General features: G+C 43.0%; 1 protein-coding gene across 2 annotated transcripts in view; it reads right to left on the minus strand.

Moving 5' to 3' along the window:
- Positions 1–2,285: 2,285 nt before the first annotated feature.
- MGAT5 (mannosyl (alpha-1,6-)-glycoprotein beta-1,6-N-acetyl-glucosaminyltransferase) overlaps positions 2,286–25,891 on the minus strand; it is a 130,095-nt gene continuing 106,489 nt past the window's right edge. Inside the window, exons 13-18 of one of the 2 annotated variants that reach the window (XM_014941177.1) lie at positions 21,008–21,154; positions 16,496–16,612; positions 15,587–15,661; positions 10,773–10,930; positions 8,952–9,185; positions 2,286–8,786 (exon numbers count right to left, since the gene is read on the minus strand). In XM_014941177.1, the coding sequence (XP_014796663.1) occupies positions 8,987–9,185; positions 10,773–10,930; positions 15,587–15,661; positions 16,496–16,612; positions 21,008–21,154 (696 nt within the window). In that variant the 3' untranslated portion in view covers positions 2,286–8,786; positions 8,952–8,986. Of the gene's footprint in view, positions 9,186–10,772; positions 10,931–15,586; positions 15,662–16,495; positions 16,613–21,007; positions 21,155–25,891 lie in introns of both variants that reach the window. The other variant, XM_014941176.1, reaches the window with a different exon arrangement.

Genomic DNA, 25,891 nt, shown 5'->3' on the forward strand with positions numbered 1-25,891 from the left:
CCAGGTGGAACCCAAGCCTGGAGCGTGGCTGTGGGCAAATGACATCCATCCCTGCCCCACGCCGCGGTGGGGAGGAGATGAAAGCTGAGGGGTCTCTAGTGATTTACCAGCTTTCACTTCAAAGATCGGCTGTACCCATCACTTAGATCGCAAGCAACAGTTGGTTCTTGCTGAAACACCAGAGGTTCACCCCTTGGTATGTTCCTTTAAGGGTGGTATTACGGGTTCAGTGGTTTTGCCCACCACTTCTTCTGAAGTGTCCCACCCCACAAAGGTGCCTCCAGCCCCAGCGCTCCTCCAGGGTCCTGCAGCACATCCCAGGGAGGGGACACCTCCCAGCCAAGGGGACACAGGACAAAGCAGCCATACAGCGAGACTCAACAGCTGCGGGGGGGGGCCTTTTGGGTGCAAACAATATTCAATTTTTTTGGCAACAACTATTTACTGCCAGGCTTTTAAGTTAAATGCAGTCTCCATAATCAATAAGATATAAAACGTGGAAGACCCGGCAAGTGGCACAGAATCACAGAGTCTTCATGGTTGGAAGGGACCTTTGAGGCCATCGAGTCCAACCGCAAAAAAACCCCACAACAAAACCAAAGCTCCACAGACACAGCCCAACAGTCTCTAGAGCATCCCCTGAAGGGCCATGTTCTTAAATACCTCCGGGGATGGTGACTCCACCACCTCCCTGGGCAGCCCCTTCCAGTGCGTCGGTGCCAGGTGAGGCTTTTGGGAGCGGCGCAAAGTCCCTGCAAAACGTTTCCATCTGTGGCCTCTCCTCTACCAGATGGAGTTTGACTGAGCCCGCTCTGAGTGTGTGAGAGTTGAAGTATGTAGTACTTAAACTCCCCCCAAAGATCTTTCCAACACAGCTGCCTGGCGCGGGGACTTCTTATTCCAAGTTCCAATTTTCATACATTTTTTTTCCATTATGTGACTGCAGCCCAGCCCACGTCTGACTCTTGCTGCTCACCATTTTACAGATGTCTCCTTATAATGTCAGAGCTCAACAATCATTAGGGGGATGAAACAGGAAGGAAAACGTTTCCAAAAATAACCAGAACAAGGGAGTGAATGAGCAGCGTCCTCCACTAATTCATCCTGCTGGCAGGAAACTTTTGGGAATTGTGTGTTGAATCACAACATGGAACCAACACAATTTTCACCCATTTTAATCCTCGGTGAACTATGCCAAGGAAATACCCATAAAAAGTGGTGACTGGTGGATACTCACGTACTTCACCTCACTGGAACAGTCATAAGAGGCTCTCGTGGAAGCACCACAGCCATGGGCAGCAGAAATCCATCACGTGTAGCCACAATGCACTAAAATCCCCAATTCTGGCTAGGAAATATCCAAGCCCAGGTCACAGACCCTCTCCTACCCCTGCAGGGATTTCACCTTCCCCCTCAGTTTGGTATTTTTATTTATGCTGTTGCTCACCAGGGTTGTGCATCGTTAACTGGGGACAGGGAAAATAAGAGGGATCCCAAATTACTGACTTGGATATATTTGGATTTTACATTGCTCAGTTATGTGTGAGCACATGTTAAAAACAAACAAACAAACCACAACAAAACCCAAAACATGGAAAAAACTTGGAAAAAGGTGCCGCTTCATTCCAGTATAGTTTTAAAAAATACACAGCAGCTATGTTACAAATGGACATTTTAAAAACAGATAAAAAAGAGCTGGTCTTTGGCCTTTTTGTTGTTGGTTGGGCTTTTTTCCTATTCATTTCACTCCTACCTACTGCTCCCGCAATGGTTGTTCTATTAAACTTGGCTACTTCCACCAAAACCTCTCAGCGTTCCCGGCAGAAGCCAAGAACAGAGGACCCTTCCCCGGGGATCATCGTGGCCAGCAGAAAAGGAGGTGGCAGAAAGAGCCCCTCTGCACAATGGGAGCTACTGGAACAAAGGGGTGGTTCCACAGAAGACGTTTGACTCCATGGACATTTATATTCTATGTCTTCTTCAATATACATGTGCTGGAAATTTCTAGAAAACCAGGAATTCCTAACTCCTGCTCTGGCAAAACCACCCTCCTACAATGAGCCTTCATTTTTATCCATTATCCAACTGGGATTTAAAGCAAAACAAAGCAACAAGATAAATACTTGCCTGTTGTTCCTGTGGCCAAGATGTGGGTGGAAGGGGCTGTCCGTGCTCACCTCTGAGCCCAGCTGTGGGATGGCCAGGAGAAGCCACACAAACGCCATTTTGGATAAACGGCAGCTCACAGACTTCCCATTTAAGCACAAAGCAATTAATAATCCAAATCACACAAGAAAAAGGTTTATTGAAAAATAAAGTTCTCCCTAGTTTTTTTTCTACAACAGTGAAAACAAAGCATTTTTCTATGCCATTAAAAGTACAGACATTTACTCTTCTAAAAAAAAAAAATTAAAAAAAAAAAAAAGCCATCCTATTGAACCCCAGTAACTTGACAGTATCTGAACCACTGTGTTCTGTTCTTTCTGAATCAAACTGCTTGAACGTAATATAGTGGAACACAACCATTGAAATAAAACAAAGGATCAACCTTTCAGGAGAGCGTTCAAACCAAGCACCAGAGTACCAGCCTGACCCTGAAGTTCTTCTATCCATATAAAAAACTCTCATTGACTCCAATTATCTGCAAAAAGCAGCAATCTTTCACTTTTTACAGATTTCAGTAGGTTTTGTTTCCATTTACGGTGCAATCTGATTTTAACCCCCTTCCCCCATGGAGACAGAGTCTCCTCCAGGGAATGACTGACCAAAAGGCAAAGAGCTGCCCCAAATTTCCCTCTGGAGGATGTCCCCACAGCGCTCAGCCTTGCAAGCTCAAGGATATCAACGTCTCCAAGCTCCAACTAGCTTTGTAAATATTCCTTTCTATTTTTCTTTTAGAATCTTCAGGGTAACTTCTCTCTTCTCGTAAGATTTACTCTTTTTTTTTCCTCTGGTAAAAACTGCCATCTCCTCCTCCTCCTCCTCCTCTGCTGTATTCCTTTATGAAAACCAAATAAACCCATGACTTCTTAAAAACGGTTTTCACCGCCGCTGTACTGCAACCGACCTGTTAACGAAGGTAACAAATTAGTTCTGGGTATAACCCTCTGGGTATAAGCCCTGGCACACGGTGACAAGCTCTGTTCTCCTGCACAGCCCACCCGAGACAGAGGGGATGGCACCTGCCCCGCTCTCCCCAGCAGAGAGGGGGGTTCTTTCACTCCATCACACCCCAATCTTTACAAAGCAGTTTGTGGGTGCGGAAGGAGGAGCGATCGCTCCTTTCATCAAATCTTTGAGGACCCGATTTTGGTTACCCATCGGATAAAGAGGTGGCTTAGGGCTGTTGAGAGCACTCTGCTAATTAAAACGTACTATTGTATCCTCAGAATTCCATGAATATGCAAAAGATGACACCAATAAAAGCCAGACACGGGGGCAACGGCTGCACTTGGGTGGTTTTCCCTGTGAGAAAGAACACGAACGAGCCTCACACCTGAGGCAGCCTGGGGTTCAGCCTCTGCTCGCTTCTACACACTCCTACAGTAAACATTTTACACTTGATACACGGAGTTTGCTCTTTACACGTTCCATTTAAATATAATATTTGGAAATTACAACCTAATTTAAAAAAACCCAACCCTATAGAGCTGCTAAAAAATACGCAGACGAGATTTAAGTCAGTGCCCGTAAAACAACCTGTTCTGAAGTTACATTTACAGCAAGATTACGAAAGCGTTATCTCCAGGAAACCATCTCTATCCCAGCCTCAACTAAAACCTCCACCTGTCAGTGCATCATTCTCCTCCACTTTAGGGCCATCCCCAAACCTGTGGGACCGAAGGAGAACGACAGATGGAAAGAGCTGATGAGTCCAAAGTCAAAGGCAGAGCCACCGTAGGACAAACATCCCCGAGGAGCAGCTGTGCCAAAATGGTACCACCCCTGGAAAAGGCTGCCAAATTGGAAACTGGTAACTAATAGTCGCCTGAAAAACCCCCAAACAAACAGCAAAACAACAATCACCCGCCCCTCCAACCTCCAACTGTAGACTGAACAGCTATTTAACCAACTTGTCAACTGATATTTTAATAATTAGTAACTTAGAGACAATAACACGCCATCACAGCACGCGAAAGTGGGCGCTTGGTCTCTCTCTGTAAGATACAGTGCTTTATCATTATTAAAAAGGGAGAGCTGCTTTTTTTAATTTGAAGAAAAATTACTGGAGGAGTTCTGCTACCACTGAAGCCAGTGGGAGTCGTGAAATTAATTAGAGTTGGATGAGATTGTATCCAGCCTGATCCAGCCCATTTAATTTATTTTACTAGCAAAATCTGGTCCCGAAATGCACGATGAGCAAAATACATACCTGAGAAAGCAATCGGGGGTTTGTTTACACGAGAAGTGCTGCAAACTCCTAAATCACACTGTAATTTAGCTGGGCCACTCATTTTTGTGAGGGGAGGACACGTCTGTCTTATCAAGGATACACCCAAGGACCTTGTGTAGGATTTTAAAGGACAGTAGCACAACATGATTCAGTGAGGAGAGAAGCCATCAGGTAACAACCCCGTTTCTCCTGGATTTATCACAGAACCTTTCAGCTGAATATCCAGAGTTCTCTCCCCACTGCAAGTCATAAATTTAGGTATCATCAAAGGACTCTCTTCTCCTGGGAGCCCCAGGAATCACCCCCTGTGCTTTCACATGCAGAGGGCTTTATCCGAAACCCCGACACCTGACAGACTTTAATGTGCATCTTCAATTTCCCTGCTGCTCAAATCGGATTCGGCTCTTTCTAGAGGTTTTCTGTTGGCTCCTTGGGGAATGGAAGGGCTTTAATTTGCTCTTTGGTCATCAAAGAGACATCCCATCCCAGCAGGAGCTCCCACGTCAAATTACAGATATTCAATAAAGGGCGTTCTGCTCGCAGAAGCAACGGTTTGCAAGAATTATTAAAGTTAGAATATCTCTTATCTTATGAACCCTTACCTTATAGTTTTAGAACAGATTTTTCCACTACTTAAAAACATTCAAAATTCACACCGTTAAGTTGTAGAGTCATCAAGTGTTATTTTTACCTGCAATTAGTGTTCCATTATACTTGTTCAGACAGTGCCCGTATCCCAAACACTCATCCAAACCCCAAAGAAAGTAAAAAAAGGCACATAAACATTAAATATCTGCAGGAGAAACATAATCTGATATAAACAAGCAAACACACAGCTGCAACTATAAATTACAAAAAGGAAACATAGAAACTAAGCAAAAAATGCAAAAAGCAACTCTATTTATACATGTGCAAATCAACTTGCATATATGAAATAAATGAGGTTTTTATTGGCATTTTTAAACAGTGTGTATTTACCAACTTTACCTTTCAAAGGCAAGCCTTTTATGTTAATTTTAATAAATATGTAAATGCTTCTCTCAAGTTTTCTAATCTCGTAGGAACAAGATTTTTGAAAAAAACTAGGTCACATACAAAAATACAAAATTTTAAAACAAAGAATGTCTTGATATGAGAGATATGTTTAAAAGCTTGTAAAATGTTTTTATATTCAACTTTTGACAATTTTTTTTTTCCCCATCAATCGCCGATCAATATATTCAAACGCAAGTCATGCAAAAACCTGATTTGTGAGCACAGGAAGCTGCAAGCTTTGCTGTCAGACTGGAAACCAGTAGCACAGTCCCATCTCCCATCCCCTCCTCTAAGTGCAAGAACTGGACTCCACCTCTGGCCTTTAATTAGGAAGGAAAACAGTTACGGAACTTGGACAGAAGCTGCTCTCTATCCTGAAATGTGGAGATATAGATATCTATATATATTATATGTTTTAGTAAATGGTTCAAACTGTGAAATAGCCCCACTTGGATTTGCCTGAGTGCTTTATCTGCGGAAGGATTTGTGTATTTGTGACGGCACAAACGAACTGCTGCGCGACGGGGAGAGCTGGGGGGGTGAGAAATGGTTACGGGGTTTATGCACTCACAGGTCTCTCACGATAGTCCCCTTTGACAGACATTTAGACCAAAGCCCTATCTCATAAAAGCAGTATTTCTTCTGCAAAGAGAGTTTAAAATTAATACTAAAGGCCTAACAAATTATAGGTCTCGATTCTTTTTTTTTTCTTTTAAGATTAATGAGCCTTCTCTCTAGATTTCAGTGGAAACAGATTCAGAGGCCAATCTGGATGTTCTGTTTCTTGCTGAAATGCAGGCGGTCGGTGTTTGCTGTTTCGTTTTGGCCAGTCTGCAGTAAATCAGTTCAGTGGGCTAGAAAGAACCAGCACCAAAAACCCAGAGCTCCTTCCAGACTCTCCCTGCTGTGGTAAAGGCAAACTTAGCGTCCAGCAAAGCACTAGACCAGAAAATCTTCTGTTACCAAATACCCAAACCCTCACATCTTGAAAGGTTTAGAGGGAAAAGGAAAAGCAGTGTGCCATGTGGGTCGTACAGTGAGGGGGAAACAAGCAAATCTGTATTTACAGCAAAGAATTCTACTACAGCGAAAAACGACGTGTTTTGCATTCTTTAAGTGCACACACACAAATCTCTGTTTCTGACGTAATTCCGTGATATCTCATTCCAAACTAATTTCCTGCCTGAAGAACCTCAGGCTGAACAGGCAAAGGCAAATTCTGCTTTTGCCTCTACTTTCAGCCCCAGGGATTAGCGTATATATATCTACATTTTATGATGCAGGGTTTTCCAGTCACACAAATATGCACAAGTATGCGGGGAGTACTTTATATAAATACAAAAATGAATCGTTGCTCCTGCTCAGACCCGTTTCCAATCCTCCTCCCCCAGCTCTTCAGGGCAGTAAAGCTCCTGCCCACTGCCTCCGTGCTGACTGAAGCAGACGCCGAGCTGTGGTGACACTAAGGATTTTCATACTAGTTTCTGCTTGTTTTCTTTTCATACCAACAGTTTGCCTCCCGTTACAGAACCCAGCTGTTCCTTTTCTGGACAGTTACTCTAAAATACAGCAATTTTATCATCGTGACAGCCCAGTTACTGGTGATGCTGCTGCTCAACAGCTCCCACTTAATCCTTTTTGGGTCCTCAACCCTCTCTGGGGCTGAAGTTCCCGCGTGGCCCACAGTGACCTCAGGAAAGGGCTCAGGAGTGCCGAGGCAGGAAACAAAAAACTTGAAAAAGCCAATTCCTTGCTTTTAAATTGAAACTTTAAATGTATCCCATTCCGTTCTCTTCTCTTGAGAACTGATCCAAGATTAAACAGCATTTCCTTTGCTTGGTCTTTGGTAGGTGAAGGGATCTGTCCCTATTCACACACAGCTAATGAATGCCCGTTACAACCAAAATCTGAACCAACCAGATACAGCCATGAAAGGAAAAGTTAAAATACCTACGCTTTTCGCTATTACCTGGTTAATTTTATGGAAAAAAATCTGTTGATTTTAGGTTTTTTTCCCAGTCTGATCAGAACGTGGCCAGTTGTGAACCTGCAGACTGGGACTGCCTCCATAGCACCCTCAGACCTGTTCCTCACTGCCCTTAGCAGAGCATTTGCTGAGTCCAGATGGGGCTGTCAAGCACCCCACCTTCTGCCCAAAACCACAAAAATGACCTCTACCAAAAGAAGGCGGGTTTAGAAGATGCAACTTTGCTGCGCTAAAAAGAAATAAATGAAGTTTGACTTGAATTCCAAAGTCTTGAATTGTTTTTGTCTAAATTTGTAACTGGTGTGCCGGCTAAAGAAACACAAAAACCCCAAACAAATCCCCCCCCCCCCCCTCCAAAACCAGAAAAACAATCAAAGAACCCACGAGATTGATCAACGCTTTTCTTAGCAGTTGTTTGTCTCCTCTTACTTGTTCTTCGGAAAAAATTTCTCTTTAAAAACCTAGCTAGTTATGAAGACATTTTTACATTTCTACCATACAATAATTATAGTTAGCTTAGTTTAACCTTTCTATGTCATTCAGCAACACTTTTAACTACTGGAAGCCGTAGCAAACTGAGGCTCTAACGATAATATTGCTCCAATGATGCTGAATACTTTTTGCTTCACACAGTATTTCTAGTAGACAGACTACAACAGAAGCGTGGGCAAATTCCAAGGATTACTCTCTAAATGGGACCAGTGAACTGTGACAAGTCCATTCCGAAAATGGCAGCATGGTTTGTTTTGTTTTTGTTTTTTTTTTTTTGTAGCTTTTCCACACTGAAGAATGCCACACAACCCCAGTCAGTTGTCGGGTCACCGAGATGATGTGTCACACGCTGGCAACTGCCTGTTTGCTCGTTGATGATACTCTCTGTTTGGACTGCTGGGAGGCAGCGGCCACGGCGCAGACAATACCTTCTTGTAGACAAAGATTTAAAAAAAAAAAAAAAGAAAAAGAAAAAAAGAACTGGGCCCAGATAACCCAATAACAGGGTACAGAGCTATCTTGTCATTCTGAGTTCTTGTGAATTAAACCACTTTATAGCCATTCAAGCTAAAGCAGTACCCAAAACAGTGCATCTAGAATAAAATGTTAGTCCTCCCTCCCCTGCACCCCCCCTCTCCCTCAAGCACACTCGTTTCAGTTTTCTACTGGAATGAAGTTGAGATCCTTTAGCTAACCGTGATGGGGGATGTCCTAACTCTTTAAAAAAATAGAAAAGACTTCACCCAAACAACAGAAAAAAAGAAGTTTGATGAGTCTGGGAATTTTCTACAAACTCTTCTGTGCAGTCATCTTCAAATCACCGTAGAACACGAGACTCGTTTCTCTTCGCAATCGGATGAAGGAATCTGAAGAGTGACACTGCAAATGTCCTCATTGGAAAAAAAAGATCAGTTAGCGGGTTTTGTTATGAATCCCTCCTCTCTTAGTAGATAATTCTGCCCAGCGATGATAGCTCTGCCTGCAGCGAAAAAACCTGGACAAAAGTGCAGGAAGTAATAAGTAGCTCCTCTCCAAACTACTTACATTTTGTCCTCAACTCCAAAGCAGCCCTGCTGCTGCTATAGGCAGTCTTTGCAAAGAGCAACCTGCCCCTTGATATAGTCTCTGCAGGGACAGATTCTTCTGTGGGTTGGGTGGGAGCCGGCGCAGCTGAACAGTAAGAGGTCACCTTGGAAAACACAGTGCTTCCTTCTTCCATCGAAAGAGGGGACCAGAATATCATTTGCAGACTCCATGGTGAGACATTCGATGTTATGCCTGAAAAGCAAAGCGCAGGATGTAAATGGCAGCGGAGTTTGCAGCAGTTCAATTCAGTTTTCATCCTTCCTTGCTAAAAATAAAATAAAATACTCCGTTACATCCTAAATCAAGTACATTTAGAATTGCAGATTTCCAGAACACGGCTCTCGTTTCTTTTCTCTCTGCAGAGGGCAGCACAGCCTTGCCAGCTTCACTCATTCCCTAAAAATTAATGAAAGAAGTTAAAAAGGAAAAAAATGCTGTTGGCTGTTTCCCCAAAATGCAATATTTAAATACACCGTGGATTTCCAGTAAGACAAAACCAAAGGATCTGAAATCGGGGGATATTATGGTTGATTTCACAGGGATCTCCCCCTGCCATACCACAGGGTGCCCTGGGGAGCCATAGGTGCAGCCAGCCCAGCCCAGTCCAGCCCAGTCCAGGAGGAGGGGACACTGGGAGGACAAGGGGACGCCGTGGCATTAGGGCAGGAGCCACTGCTCCGAGGAACCCGCCGGCGTGAGCTCCCTGAAAAGAGAAGAATTCGACTTGCCATTTTCTGACCACAAAGCTTAAGCAGGAGGGTAGCAATTCCAGCAGAGGCTTGTTTTTCACTTATTCTGGAAACATCGGTAGCTTTCAGCATTTAACAGATTTTATTTTTTTTCCACAGAATTATAATTTTGTCTAGACAGCTAAAAAAAAAAAAAAAAACAACCCTGAAAAAGTTTTTACATGAGCTGCTTCTGAACTCCGCCAGAAATTACAACTTTTCAAACAAAATACAAAAAATAAAAACCCTTTTATAATTTAATTTAGCAAAAAGTGGAGATAGAGAGGCTAGGAAGCAGACTCCCCAGCAGCCATTTGTTGGAGCCCAGCTCTGAGTGCTTTGTTTCCCTTCCCAAAGGAACACAGACATATTCCCAAAGAGACAGCACTGAAAGCACCGTTAATTGCCTTAATGCAGAGCCGGGGAGCTTTATAAATTGGGACTAATACCTCCAACCTACAAGGGTTTACAATTCTTTACCTTGGACAATACCCACAAAAGGTCTGCCAAAAGAGGGGTTGCTAATTGCCAATGAATATAGGTGTTTCAATACGGATGTCAATCACGGCCAAAGAGGGAGCTCAATAAATAAAAAGAAAAGCAACACTTTCTAAGTGCTGTATTTAAAATCCCGGGACCGGCTGATGGAAATCACACAACCTGTGTGGAGTTCTGTTTCCTGCAACAAAACACGTTTATTTCCACACCAGCTGACTGAGCACAGTTAGGATTAGCCCAACTCCACTCCCTCTGGAGAGGATGTGGTGAAAGCTATGGCACAGTGCTCCTGCTCAGCCAGGGCTGCCGAGGGCCCAGCCAAACACCCTTCTGCTCCTGGCCCCTGCCATCCCCGTAGCACGAGCATCTCTGCCCACTGCAAGCAGCCCAGGGCACTATGGGCACACACGCAGGAGATGGAGGGGGCAAGGAAAAAATGTAAATTTTTGGCCCACTCTCCCTCCCCGCAGGATTTCCACGCTGAACTTTGTGCGTGGCAAAACCCAGTGCAATAAAAAGACTAAATAACGTGTTCCTGCTTCTGAGCACTTACCTAAGCAGAGCTTTGTCCTTGTTAAGATGCTGGAAGAAGGAAGGCTCGCAGATGAGCTGGCTTTCCTGACAAACTTGTTTACAGGATTTCCCAGGTTCAGCAATTTTCACTTGAAGGGCACTTAATGGGGGCCACATCACCTGCCCGTGGCAGAAATCCTGCAGTGACAGATCAGGTTTTATTAGAATGCATCCAGTCCCTCGCTGGCAATGTTCCCCAGCAGTAACAGAAGTGGTTATTATCACCCAAACACTCATTTTGCAACTCATTTCGGTTGTATTAAGATCAATAATTTAAGCACAATAAAATTCATTATTGTTTTCAGCATGAGGGAATTATTATCAAGAGGAAATGGGCACAAACTTGAATATAAGAAGTTCCATCCAAACGTGAGGAGGAACTTCTTCACTGTGAGGGTGGCAGAGCCCTGGAACAGGCTGCCCAGAGAGGTGGTGGAGTCTCTGTCTCTGGAGACGTTCAAAACCCCGCCTGGACACGTTCCTGTGCAACCTGCTGTGGGTGGACCTGCTCTGGCAGGGGGGTTGGACTAGATGATCTCCAGAGGTCCCTTCCAACCCCATATCATTCTGTGATTCCGTGATCACCTTTGATTGCTACTTGACATGTGGTAGTATCTCTCTTCCCAAAGAAGCTTCTTCCCTACCTCTACCTTTTTTAATGTATCACAAGCACCTCCAGATACTCTACTTCCACATACCCACCCCATTTTGGCTTTCTCAGTGACTCCCATTTCACCAACTGGGTGCTACCAGAACTATTTTTGTAACAGCACAAATATCAGGAGGGAGTTCTGGCGTACCCACCCCATTTTGGCTTCCTCAGTGACTCCCGTTTCACTAACTGGGTGCTACCGGAACTATTTTTGAACAGCACAAATATCAGGAGGGAGTTCTGGCAGGAGAAGAATTTCAAAGGCCAGTTCTCCTGTAGGCGAGAAACGTCTCAAGTGGCCCACGTGGAGAGCCATCTGGGAAGGATGAGGGGACCCACAGCGCCTCGGAGGGAGCTCAGCTCATGAAAGACTGAAGATTTCTATAAAGCAACCGGGATTCAAAGAGTTTGTTTGTACTTCTTGGCTGACCTGCTACTAAAAGTGCTCTCCCAACACCGAGAAAACCTGGCTATAAATAATGCGTGCGGTCAAGTGTCACCACAGCAGAAAGAGGGAAGGAAGAAACAGCATCTCAACACACCTGCTGAAGACAACCGGTCAAAGACAAGTTCTTACGGTCTTGACATTCAAAATGAGAAAAAGCAAAGAGAGAATTTTAATGGCTGGCTTTACGTACCCTTCCATGCTACGCAGCCATTCGTTAAACATTTGGCAACTCTCATCTGAAGGTGATCAAACAATCTGGTTGCAGTCCAGCACGGCTTGCTTTCTCCTGACAAAACTAACACTTGTACGAACAGGTCCCACACTGTGACCCAAAGCTTTGAAAGGCTGAACTACTGGAAACCTTAACGAAGCTAAAACCCCAAACCATTTACCGCTTCTCACTATCAGTTTGGGGTTTTTTTTTCTCTGTTTAGATTTCCGCTGCTGAAGGAGGAAGCTTTCATACTCCCAGGTCTAACCATAAATTTAATACTATACACGCATGAATCACTGAATATCCCGAGTTGGAAGGGGCCCAGGAAGATCACAGAGTCCAAACTCCTGACTCCACACAGGGCAACCTAAAAGCTAAACCATACATCTAAGAGCGTTGTCCAAACACTCCTGGAACGCTGACAAGCTTGGGGCCACCACCACTTCCCTGGGGAGACTGTTCCAGTGCTTGACCACCCCCTCAGTGAAGAACTTTTTCCCAATATCCATTCTGAACTTCCCCTGATGCAGCTCTAAGCTGTTCCCCTGTGTCATATTTGAGAAAACGGAGTCATTTTAGAGCATATTTATGGCAGAATAATTTTATCAGCATCTTAAAAGCCAGGTGGACAATAGATGGTTGGAGGTACTTTTTAATGAGGTTGTTTCTAAAAGGTCATCTTGCTGTTTGGACTTAAATGCCCTGCTTCTTCTGTCCTTTTATAATTCAGTATTTAAAATAGTACATGCCGGAGGAAATCTATATAGGTTCAAAATTCAATCCAATACTGTTATATATATATATTATACAATACTGTAATATCTACTAATGTAATATTGTGACATTGGGTTGGATTCACAGCTACTGCAGGCAGAAGACAAAGATTTTCAAAGACAGGAAATCACTTGTGAGGCTTCACCAGTTGCTGGGGGCTTCAGCTTTTAACAAGTCTTAGTTGAAAATTCTTCCCCCAAACTGGGCACAGCCTCCCATTTCCAGTCCATAGCTTGGTTGAAGCCTCCCTTGAAGCATGTCTCAGAGAATATCCCCATCACAGGTACCAGCACACAGCCCTGTGTTTCAGTTTGCTCTCTCTGGCTAGTTTTCCTACCAACCATTAAAAGCAACCTACATTTGGGATCTTCACCCCAGTCCATCTTTCCCCACAACCCTACAGGCATAAGGGTAAAACAAAGAGAAGCTGTCCTGTAAAACAGCAGGTGAAGCTTCAGCAGAGACTGCGTTTATGCTCAGTTTACCTATAACCACAGTTTCAAGGTGAGCCAGGCTTAGCCCTGCCATCAAAGGAGGTGTTCTCCTCCCTCTGGCTTTTCCTGCTCGTGGATGAATGTCCTCGCTCCACTCCCTTCGCCCAGCCCTGGTGCTCAGCTCACCCTCTGCCGAGCCAACTCAGTTTGCCAACCTAGCACAGCCCTGCCAACACCATCTTCTGCCAGGTTACCACGGACTCCGCTTGACCACATCTTTCAAACTCAGCATGCCTGTTCCATCACCCAGCCTGCCTCATCCAACACCTCCCAGGTTTCCAGCAGGGAATCCTGCCGCTGCTCCAGCTGCTCCTTTGATGGCAGTGCCAACTGAAACGGTCCCACCCTTTGGTTCCCACCCTACGCTGCCGCTTGGCAGAGCTGACTCAAGGGTTTGTGGAGCCACAGAGCAACCAGGATCAAGGGGTGGCTCCAGCAGATGGCACACACCTGGCACACACGCTGGGCTGCTGGCAGTGGCAGTGGGCCAGCAGGAAGGAGTGAAAGCTGGTTTAATCCAGCTGAAGGTGGCAACAGTAAACTTGAAACCACAGCTCACAGTAGTTCTGACTTCAGACCTTAAAAACCCTCAGCCCAATTGTTGGATCTGAAGATTCGGGGAATTCACTAAACCTACCTTTCTTGAGAACACTTGAGAACTCCTGGTCCCGAGCCAAGGCACCAGAAGGGGAACTCCGGATGACTCCTTCAAATCCTACAGTTTCACTGTCCCATGGGGTGACTTGTGAGTGTAAATGGCCCCATCCTCTTCACATTCAGCCATCCCCTGAAGACCACACATGCACCCCACTACCCCTGAACCAGATCAGGCCCACACATCTTTGTTCCCGTTCCAAACTCCTGCTGCTTTCTGTGTTCTGCCTGCCTCCCACCACAACCTCTTCAAAATAAGGTCTCGACCTTTTATTTTTGCTTCATCTGACCTGTTACTCAGGCACAGTGCTAAGCACATGCAGATGCTTGAGCATTCTGGGAGCTGTGAAATAATAGTGACTTTTGACAATTAGTCTAAGCAATGACCAAAATGACAATGCTGTATTTATTTGTGAGAAGCACGTAGTACAGGCCAGGGCTGAGCCCTCGGGGCAGGTCCAGAGGGGAGAGAGACTTTTTCACAGATTCTAGCTCTAAATTGTCTCTTTTTCTCTCTGACACTCAGCTCTATTTCCTCCTGTTTTGACAAAACCACCCAAGGCCAGCGAACTTGGGGAGAAGAACCCAAAGGAGCAGAGATACTTTTACTGGCTGTCACCAACACAGCAGCAGAGAGCATAAAGTGTTTATTGAAAAGAAATCCTGGAAGTTAATTGGCATAACAGAGACAGGGGTTATTCCTGTCTCTCCTCTGCAGCAGCCAGGACAAGAGGCAGAGCTGGCCACTGCAACAGACCCGGCCTCGGGCAGCAGTCCAAGCAAACGTACAGTTTTTAGAAATCTGTATCCCCTATAAATCTCTGCAGTTTATTACTCCAACTCAACATCTGCCGCTGCTCTCAGCCGGCAGTAATGCGTGGGGACCTAAAGTCCTTTAAGTAACTGGTTTCCAAACCATTTAAAGCTTTATCGATTGAAATTAACTACTTGAAAAATCTGCCCAGAGGTTCTAGTCTAAGTGCGACACTACCAACCAAAGGATCTCAATATTTAGGTGATACTTCATGATCCGAAGATTTTTTGCATGTACACAGGTAAGGAAGTCACAGACACACTGAAAAATTACTTTGTCTTTCTGCTTTGGTATAACATCGGAAGAAGGAAGGTTCTTTGTAAATAAATTAATAAAAAATAATTAAAAGCTCCTATAGCTCCTGAAACTCAAGAAAGTATATCAATTTTTTCAAAGACATATGGTAAATCAGACACAGATTAATCAGAACCCAATGGCAACCTGAGAAGCAGAACGAATGTATCTGTCTTAATTTCTAGTCAGTCTCTTCACACATGAAAAATCCCCCTGGTGCTGTATCTGGAAGAAGCCTCCCAGACCCCACATGGCCAAGTCCACAGAGGTGAATCTCTGAATCCACATGGACCTCCCAGAGGAACACCATCTGAGCAAAGGATGCCCAGAGAGGGCCTGCACAGCTGCTCTTTCTACTTGAACAGCAATGATGCTGAGAAGCTTTACAAGGTAGGGGCTCCTCTCTTTCCAACATAAAACAACAGACTCATTCACAGTGAATGTTCATACCTGTCTTTCGATGAACGCATTCATCCTCTGAAGCATCCCCTCACATGTAAATTCATAGGGCAAATAAGGGTCAATCTGTGGAAACACAGCGTGTTAGGGTTGGAGGGGATTTTGTTGAAAGGAAGTTTGTGGTGCGCTGGGTGGTGGCGGCGTGCATTCCAAATGCCACATTACAGCTTAAGTAGCAACAATAAATGCAAATAAACTCATTACCAAATCACACTTTTACAAAGCCATCAGCAGTTTAAGCTGATTTTTGCTCCTTTGTAAAGGCAATAGAAGTTGCACAGTGATTATCTTTAAAGAAACTCAGGGTACACTGCAAAGAAATAGATATAAATGCAGCCCCAGACCCCGCGGGATTCCAGAACTTCTGTTTTAACTAAGTATCACTTTTGGAGTTGAGGTGAAAAAGAAAACATTATGACAAAAAAAGAATGTGATACCTTTGAAAATTACTTCAAACTTTTTTTCCCCCCCTTGAAGTGCCCTTATTACAATTCCTCACTGTAAGTGCACAAGCACCTCAGGGGTGGTTGTGTCAAGGCTACAAAACCAGCCCAAGGAGCTGAGCATGTATGTGGGAGCTTGCAGTGCCCTAAGAACCAACATAGAAACCTCAGCACTGAACGCACAGAAAATAAAGATTGTTGCATAATTCACATCTGAAATCCAGATTTCTATACAAATTCACTCATGCTCATTTTTTTCAGGCAAGCCCCTGACTTATCCAGTACTAAAACATGATAATCAGGTACCACAGAGATGTAATAACAATTTTTTTTCTCCCAGTATCCTACCAAAGCGCAGCACTCCACTTTAATTAGACTGACATTAGGAAGCAGTCTCCATGCAGCACACAATACACCTCCTCAAGTGCTGATGACAAATGGAGGACGCATTTCTCACCTTTTGATTCAAAATTGATTTCACGGCCTTCTCAACTTCTGAAAGATCATTGATGTCTACAGTCCAGACGTGGGGCTTCCCAATGTAAACTTCAGCATAGGGGTGCTGAGATGTCAACTGAAAGGAAGAAATGACATTGGTAAAAATTAATGTGTCAAGATATCTTTGCCTTTTGCTCTCTTCATCAGACTTCTTGGATAAAGTGCACAAGGATTAATGCAAGAATCCAGCTGGAATTTAACAGCATCATTCCTTCTGAGTTATATTTCAGATTTTCCGTGTTTAAATTCAGAAAGTCAATTTAGTTGGAAAACTGAATCTCAGATAACAACGCAGACCACACGTAACATTTGTGCACCTCTCATTTGTGGCTTCCCCACAGCTCATTCACAGAGCGGCCCCATGTTTTCACAACCCCCAATTGCTACCAGTCCTGGTCAGACCTGCCTGACTGCCTTCAGGAGATGTCACCCTTGTCCTGTCTCACCTTTAGACAATGTCCTGGCCCTGACTCTCCTTCAAATTTCAAACATTTCCAATCTTCTGTGAGTAGTAGGCAATAAAGAACCATTTAGAATTGTCTAGATTGGAAGGGATCTTTCAGATCATTGAGTCCAACCATCAACCTAACACTGACAAAACCACCACTAACCCACGTCCCTCAGCACCACATCTACCTGTCTTTTAAATACCTCCAGGGATGGCGACTCAACCACTTCCCTGGGCAGCCTGCTCCAATGCTTGACAACCCTTTCAGTGAAGAATTTTCTCCTAATATCCAATCTAAACTTCACCTGGCACAACTTGAGGCCATTTTGTCTTGTCCTCTCACTTGTTACTTGGGAGAAGAGACCAACCATGGCTCTCTACACCATCATTTCGGGTAGTTGTAGAGAGCGATAAGGTCTCCCCTCAGCCTCCTCTTCTCCAGACTGAACAACCCCAGCTCCCTCAGCCTCCCCTCTTAAGACCTGTGCTCCAGACCCCTCACCAATTTCATTGCCCTTTTCTGGACTTGCTCCAGAACTTCTATCACTTAGATGAATTCTGACTCTTGCTGTTGGTAGTATAAAAGTGATTTCACCTTAATAATAGTGTTAATGGTATTTTGCTCACCACTTTGTCAGGAAACAAATTCAATAAATACCCAAGTAGATAACTAAGAAAAGTTATATCAAAGATTGTTTTCAGAAGTAGCAGAATGGCACTAAAAGGAATTTTTGTGACAGGTTGCACAGGAGTGAGAGGGACATGCAAATGAACCCATAGAGAGGAAGTAAAAGCTGCAGTAGAGACGGGAATGTTTCACAAAGGCCTCAGAAGAAAATTGCTTTTTAAATAAATATACCCCCCTCCCCAGAGGATATATTATTCATAGACAATTCATATTCAGCTGCCTCTTCATGCATGATACAAAGAGAAATCTAGACAGTGCAAAAGATCTGAAGTAGGAACAGTGTCTGTCGGAAAGAACCTTCTCCTGCTGTGGGCATACACCATGCTTGCATCAAACTGCTTACAAATCTTTTTGCCTATTGCATTTTGCTTGTGGATGAGAGAAGCCACTGTTATGGTCGATATGGGATCAGCCAGCATCAACCTGTGGGGGATCCTGTAGTGGGGAAGGCTCGTGGACCAGTATTCCTGCTGCCACTAAAACCATACGTACTTGAAACTTTGGTTACCGAGACTGAGCTCCCAGGGCACTTGTCTGGACTTCAGATGGCAGAAGCCACATTCCTATTGCTTTCAGTAACAACTACAAGCCTTCTACTGTGCCTTTAAAAATATGACCATCAATCAGTGTTTTCAATTCCACAGATCCTTAGGAATTATGCCTTACACCACTCTTTCTCTACCATCTCAGACAGACAGACGGCAACATTAAAGCCAGATCTGAACTAAAAGAAAAAAACCCAAACTTCTTAGCCTAGTTGCTGTTTTAAGTATTAAGAGTAACTAGTAACATATTTTTATTGCATCAGTTATTCTATATCTATACTCTCAAAAAGTATTAAAGCTATTTCCTAATACTGAAGTGCTTTAATTAGCCGAGGCTTAATGTTTTAGATATTCAGGAGATACTCCTTCTGTCTATAATTAAAATCTGTAAGAATTCTTATAAATAGATTTGGAATTAATTTCTAATTTCAGATATTTTTTTTTTCCTTCCTAAAAGCAGAAAATGAAAGAAATCACACCCACCAAGTACACATGCCAACTAGATTTAGTACACAATGTTTTCCTTCTTGGGGTGGGGGAGCAGCAGCAGAAGAAATATTGCTACAAATACTGGTAAAAAACAAGCTCCTTGAAGGTGATTATTTTTTTTTCTGGCTCTTTTCCCCAGCGAAATCAACGGAGAAGAAATATTGGTACAAATACTGGTAAAAAACAAGCTCCTTGAAGGTGATTATTTTTTTTTCTGGCTCTTTTCCCCAGCGAAATCATGTCCTAAGGTAAAAAAATTGCTGAACTAAAATTAAAATTGTCATTTCCAGTTTTTCTAAGGAGTCTTCACTACAGCAGGACCCCCTCCATCTTGCAGGTAGAGGGGAAACAGTTAACTCCCCCAGATAAATTCTCCTAGAACAGGACAGAAATGATGACTTGCAATGGTTACTTTACAAAACTACTAAACACAGACTTTATCTTCAAACCCCAAATAAATTCTCTGTTCCTCCTTTAACACTTGAAAAAACCGAGAGAAGGATTTAAGGACTTTCTTAATCCCTCCATCTTGCAGGTAGAGGGGAAACAGTTAACTCCCCCAGATAAATTCTCCTAGAACAGGACAGAAATGATGACTTGCAATGGTTACTTTACAAAACTACTAAACACAGACTTTATCTTCAAATTGGTCTATGGATAACCAATTCGCAGAGCTACACAGGCTTTTTTTGTTCCTCCTTTAACACTTGAAAAAACTGAGAGAAGGATTTAAGGACTTTCTTAATCCCAAAGAACCAGCCCATGGATTACTGGCAATCGGATCTAAATGCAGTTGTGAAAACCAGTTAAGAGAAAAGGTTACTCTTAGGATAGGTCAGCGGAGCATGTGAAGGCAGCGATGGTCATGATGAATGTTATATTACTTTGCACTAAAGCAGTCAACAGGGATTAGTTTTCTGTGCCAGTCAGGTGCCCAGCATTTCTGTCGGTGCTGACACATGCCAGAGGGATTTACCACAGCATTCCAAGCACTAAATTTCCTACTGAAGACTTAGATGGGTCCAGATTATTTACTGAGCCTGACCAGTTGCAGTGTCTGAGCACAGAAGAACTGGAAAGGAGACACAGTCAAGCGATGCACAGAAGACAAGCTCTGAAAGGTACCAAGCCCAAGGAGAAAGTTTAAACAGACTTTTTTCGCTCTTATTGCTATCTCCTTTAGCAATGTAAGATGTGAGAAGGGCAAGTTTGAACTCATGTCCTGCCCCTGCTGAGTTTGTAACAAGTTGAAAGGCAATTACTGTCCTGGATCGTGAAAACATAAGGAATTTATGTTCCTGGTTTAAAATGGGAAACTGTCCTTTCCTTATCAGCTACCTCAGTACATAATTTAAATAGCCCCTTATCAACTACCTCAGTACGTAATTTATATAGTCCAAGGGTAACTTGAATTGGGAAATGTGGCTGTGGAAAATTTGCATCATCTAGGTGTTAGCAGAGACCTCTACCTTCAGGTAAGAATGTAAAGGAAACACCCACGTACACCTACAAACAAGCCATGGTCAGAGGCAAAGTACTAATGCCAGAAACAGCTACAAGACAGTTAAATGCTTGCAAGGGGTAGAGGCTGAATGTTACCTACACTGAAGAAGAAAAATATTCCAAAGCCAGTGCCAGGATGGATGAGGGGTAGTTTACTTAGCCTCATTTTTCTCTTACTGGAGTCTAAACACACTGCCTGTTTTGGAAGCTTGAGGTTTGGTTTTCCTGTTCTCTTAAAGATTCAGTTTTCCAAATGTCCTCAGTGTTTAAGCACAAACCCGGTGGGCTGTGACCATTAATACTGTAGCTCAGCAGTGCCCTGAGCAGGGCTTTTCTGGAGAGAAAAAATATCCCAAAACACACACAACCACCCACAAATGGCATTTTTATTATTTACTTAAACACCTATTTGCTTCCTACACAGTACAGAGTAATGTTTGTTTCTTCAACAAAATAAAACCACTCTGAAATGACACGTCGTGTGCCAGATGAGACGACCTGTTCCTGGGCGGAACATCATGTTTTCCAGTGAAACTTCAGTTTATGATCTGTCAATAAGGATAGAAGAATGTACACATAGGCAAATCTAGATGTAAAACTTCATGGTACGTTAATGAAAAATGTTCATTACCCTATAAAAATAAGGATTTATAATGCCATCAATAGCTGAAGAAAACAAGTTGCACACCTTTTGCAAATAAACTGAGGATATTTATGCAATTTTTCCTATATTGTGTAACTAAAAAGAAATCCACAATCATTTTCAATAAAGAAATGACCAAAATTGTTAAAGCTTACCTCTCGGAGTGTAGGTTTGCCTTTGAAAAATTCTGTGTTTTTGCTACTTTTTGGTGGGTTAAATCTTAAATTTAGAAAAGCACATCCATTAGCAATAGCCTCTAAAGGAGCCGGCCCTTCATATGGAAATCCAAGACCAACGAAGAGCTGAAAAACAGAAAACAAGGACTATCTTAATTTCTGTTCTTTACAAAAACTGAAAGCTAAGAGTTAGTTGAAACAATAATGCATTCTAAATGTACCAGCCTTAAAAAGTCTAACATTAAGAAAATGGGAGAAATTCAGCAATTTCTCCTCCCCAGGCAGTCATGGAATGTCCCATAAAATACATTCAACAATAATTTTCTGTAATGAGCTGAGGTGGTTTTTCACGGAGCTGAGGCAACAACGGACCCTTTCAGTTATTTTTTGGGGGAAAAAAAAAAAAAGTCTTTGGTGGTTTGATTGGTGTCTCAAGGAACTGCTGGGCCTCTCTCGCAGGTACAGGCTTTGCTGCAGCAGCCTCAGGGAACAGCTACGCTACTGTTTCCCCCGCTCTCCCACATCAGCCAACCTGCTGGTTTTGCCAACATGAACACGCTCCTGCCAAACTGATTAAGTCTTCTAATTAAAACGGTAGATGGCAGCAAACATCAGCTGAAGACACCGTGCTCAGGCAGCCAGAGCTTGCAGAGGATTTCGAGGGTTCAACCCCTCCAAGGTAAATTGAAGGAGGAAAAATGCATCACAAAGCTGTTCTTACATCAGCCGAGATTAAGCATGCTCTAGAAAAGGCAATGCTTTTCTCCAACGTAAAGAAATTTAGTATTTTTTTTCAGAGTTGTCTGGCTTTTATTTAGATCTCGATCCCTGTCCTGGCCCAACATAACTAAAAACCCTGAATTAAATAGAGGATTCTTGATCTTTATTTGAATGCCTGTATATAATGGGAGAATTACAAGCTCTGATTTGTAATGGCAATTTCTCAGCACTGCTGCATAATGTGTGTACATATATATATATAGACACTGGTTTTTTCAAGAAAACAAAGAGCAATTTTCATAACTGTTAGGATCTTGTATTCAGGATGCACATATCCAAAGAGGCCCAGTTATACGATTCTGCATTAAATTTTCTGCAACATCGAAGTGAATCCCCGTAAGAGAAGATTGAAAACCGAAGGCCCCTTCTAGGAGCTGACCTTAACACTGATGCATAGACCTGTGGTCACAGAATCATTTAGGTTGGAAAAGACCCTTAAGATCATCAAGGCCTACCAGCAGTATTGCTGGGCACGAGCACTGCAGCATCAATCCTCTCCAACCCGTGGCAAAAACAGTATAAAATTCTGAGCTGGCTCATTTTAAATAGAAAGTTAACACTTCTCAGCAGAGTTGGGGACATACGGTTTTCACTGCATGGAGCTGAATAGCGTTATTTCAGTTTTAAAAGTTTAGGTGAAAAAAGTCACTGACTTGCAAAAAGCTTCTCAGTTATCTCACAGATTTAAATCTTACAGGAAACTCTCCAAATCTGAAAAACTACCTCCACTGAAGCTAGATTATCTATATCTGGGATATGTATATGGCATAAAGACTCATTACCTTTCATTCAGAAAAAATACATACCAAATCTCATCTCAAAAGAGGCTTAATTTAAAGAAAGGTAATGTCTTGAAAATAACGGATTGCGGACATGAAACCATTTCACGCGATCTGCACACATAATGTTATTTATTTAAACTGCTCCTTAGCTCAGGTAGAAAGCCAGCTGAGAACCAGCAATTAAAAGCATCTGAAGTACCAATTCTCCTATGATCCCGTGTTTGCCTGTTCTGTAGAGAACGCTGGTTTGTTTGCTTCGTTTCTCCCCTTTTTAATAAACTGCCGCTGCGCGCGGCTGAACAGTTCTGTGTCTGACTGGTCCGTTTATTTAGGAGGAAGCTCCACGGGGAAAGAAACATGGGTTTATGTTTTGACAGCCCAGAGCACACTGTCAACACTTAATCTATAATAAATAGCTCACCACCTGTTTCGCATCCATTTTCCAACCTTACCTCTAAGCAGCACCATGCCTTTGAAGAAAGAAGGATGTGTCTGGCTGCTAGATAGTGTGTGTGCTGGCTGTTGGTCTGAGGTTTTAGCCCAGCTCACTGCTGCCCGCAGCCCCTACCCCAGCTCCTTCTTTCAACCCTCCAAATATCTTCTATCGCTCTCCATCACGTCATCATCACGGCAGCTGAAAATCCCAAACTGAACCTAGACCCTGCTCCTGGAAACTGTCCTTCATTAACGTTCCTTGGTTAGGGAGATAGTATTTTGGTATGGTTAATAAAGCCCAAAACTGAGGAATATCTTAACTGCCTCAAGAAAGTCACACTCGTTATGATTCAAAAAGCAAGCACTGGAGAACACAGGTCATTTCTATAACTCATTCTCACAATGCTCAAATTTGCTAACCTCTTGAATTACATGTAACTTGTCATTTCCAGAAAGGCTGAAACAACCTGTCAAAGTACTTCCTAAAAGTATGTAACAAATGCTGCAAGTCCCTAACTCAAAAAGCAGGGGGAAAATAGAAAAAGGTACAAATAACAGAGAGCTGTTTTCCAGTACTGGTGAAGCAAGCATCCATCCTCAGTACAGGTGAGGCCGTGTGGAAGACAAGGCTCCTTTCCACAAAATGATAAGAATTTATCACTCTTTTGTGATATAAATGCACGCTGTTGCCTCCACATAGGGTTGCTGGCTATGGCTTTTAGGGGATTCTCTTACCAGACGCTGTGCCTGGTGATGGAGCCCACTGTGGGCAGCAACCTTCACCTGTGGCTGAAGATCTAGAATGCAAAATCTGACGCTGTTGGCACCATAACTGTGGGCACACACGGTCAGCCGCAGCAGAATTGGTATGCAGAGTAGAATTCCTCTATACTTTACTGGTTGATTAGTGCTTGAAACCATTTCATTTTCTGTACGCGAGCATTTTTCTCACTTTTCAAATGTTTTTGAAAGCCAGAATCATTATTTTTCGTAGAGTGCTTTAAGCCACAGTAGGCTCTGTGTGCTAACGCCCCATATAACGAGATGATTGCCAGGAGTTTACAGTATAAAAGTACATCTAAAAGAGACAGCAGCAAATAAATACAGATGTAAAATGATCATGGCAACAGCAGTGGGTTTTTTTTTTAAAAACCATTTCCTTGTTTACAAGGTCTGCCACCCAGGTGTGGCTGTGCCTGTAGGTCTGCACGAATCAAAAAAGGGCATTCATATCTGCCATCTCACTTGCCCAACTTGGGTAAGCAGGTGTTGAAACCCTTCAGCAGAGTACTTCAGCTTTCATAAGAAAGGCTTCTTAGGAAACTTCTCTGCCTTTGCAGTGAACTCAACCCCTGGTTTGGAATTTCAGGCTTTTGAGTTGGCCACCCAGCAGCAGAGCAGCCAAGAGACCATTCTTTTCTGATGATAATGCAGGCAGTCCTTTCAGGGTGCAGTAGCTAAGTGGAAACTTCTCTTGACATGAAAAGTGCTTCACAATCACTCCCGTGACTAAACAGCGGCGTTTTGTTTTATTTTTTGGAAACCACTGACTTTCAGTTGACACAAAGCAATTTGGTTGTGGAGTTCTCGGCACCAGATCGGACTACTATTAAAATGAGTACTTGAACAAACAGTCTTTCGAAATTATAGCCAAAAGTATATAAGGAAGAGTGAATGTTTTACCTCACTGACTGTAATTCTGACTAGCTGAATATTTAAGAGCAAAATTTCATATTCCAGAGACTAAATGCTAAATTTCCATAAATAGGAGTGTTTATCTCCTCCTCTCCCCTTTCTTACACTACTGCACTTCATCAAATTTATTCTGTTGGGTCGGTGGGTTTATCACCACTTCTGTATGCCTCCTTTCTGAACTCATATTCTCGTCTGAACTACAGCCAGAGAAGTGTAGCAAAGGCTGTTGTTAACTACCTCGATATATTTTTCTCATGAATATAAAGTACTTTCTGGAAAAGCCAATCCTTTTGTGATTGAAACAACTTCAGAATAGAATCACTAGTTAAATGTCTTTTCAGCTGACCTTGTGAAGCATGTGGAAGTAAAAAATATATTACTTCATAAAAGGCAATATGAAAAGTTTGTTTTCCTATTTCTGCTTACCCAACGCTGCAATGGGATTTTGCCCAAACTGTCTAAACAGGGTGTCGCTCCTGCCTTTATTAATCGCCATTCAGAAACTGTAAATTCCACTTAGTAAAAGAATTTGGATTCCCTCAAAAATTCCCAGTGGCTTGAAGTAAAAAGTTGCATCTGAAACTTTCTCAAAAGGAGAAATATTTCTCAAGAATTCAGTCCTGGTTCTTCCAAGAGTCTGGTCCAACTCCTCCAGCTGCCCACTTGGCAAGGAGCCACGCAAGTTGGCAGGAAGGCTGCCAGCTCGCCTACCCTATTTTCCTCTGACGTGATGAATGGCTTTACATCTTCTCATTAGGAACTGTTGACATGTCTCGTTTTTGTCATGCACTACACAGCTGAACTAGCCATGATGAATCCCAAACAGCCCCCCTCCTGCTTGGAAAACGCACTTGTTCTGGAACGCGTTGCTTTATAATACACACCAGACTGAACTGGCAGCTGCAGGCTTTTGAGAATAACTGTGCCCTGAACCAACTCATACATTTTGGGAAAGCCAAGCTCTGATCAAGACTCATGACCGAGCCGTCACCTATTGGTATTTTGCTCTATAAGGGCAAAATGAAGCAGTGCAACATAAACCCACACTTCTGAGTATACCGGACTGTGTGATTTGTTAAATTATTATTACTTTCTGAAAAACTATATCATTTGTCAGCTGATCTAACAAAAACTTGCTAACACAATGTTGAAATCACAAGCAACAAAAGAC

The sequence above is a fragment of the Calidris pugnax genome, unplaced genomic scaffold, assembly GCF_001431845.1.
Source record: "Calidris pugnax isolate Ruff unplaced genomic scaffold, ASM143184v1 scaffold60, whole genome shotgun sequence".
Classification (NCBI taxonomy): domain Eukaryota; kingdom Metazoa; phylum Chordata; class Aves; order Charadriiformes; family Scolopacidae; genus Calidris; species Calidris pugnax.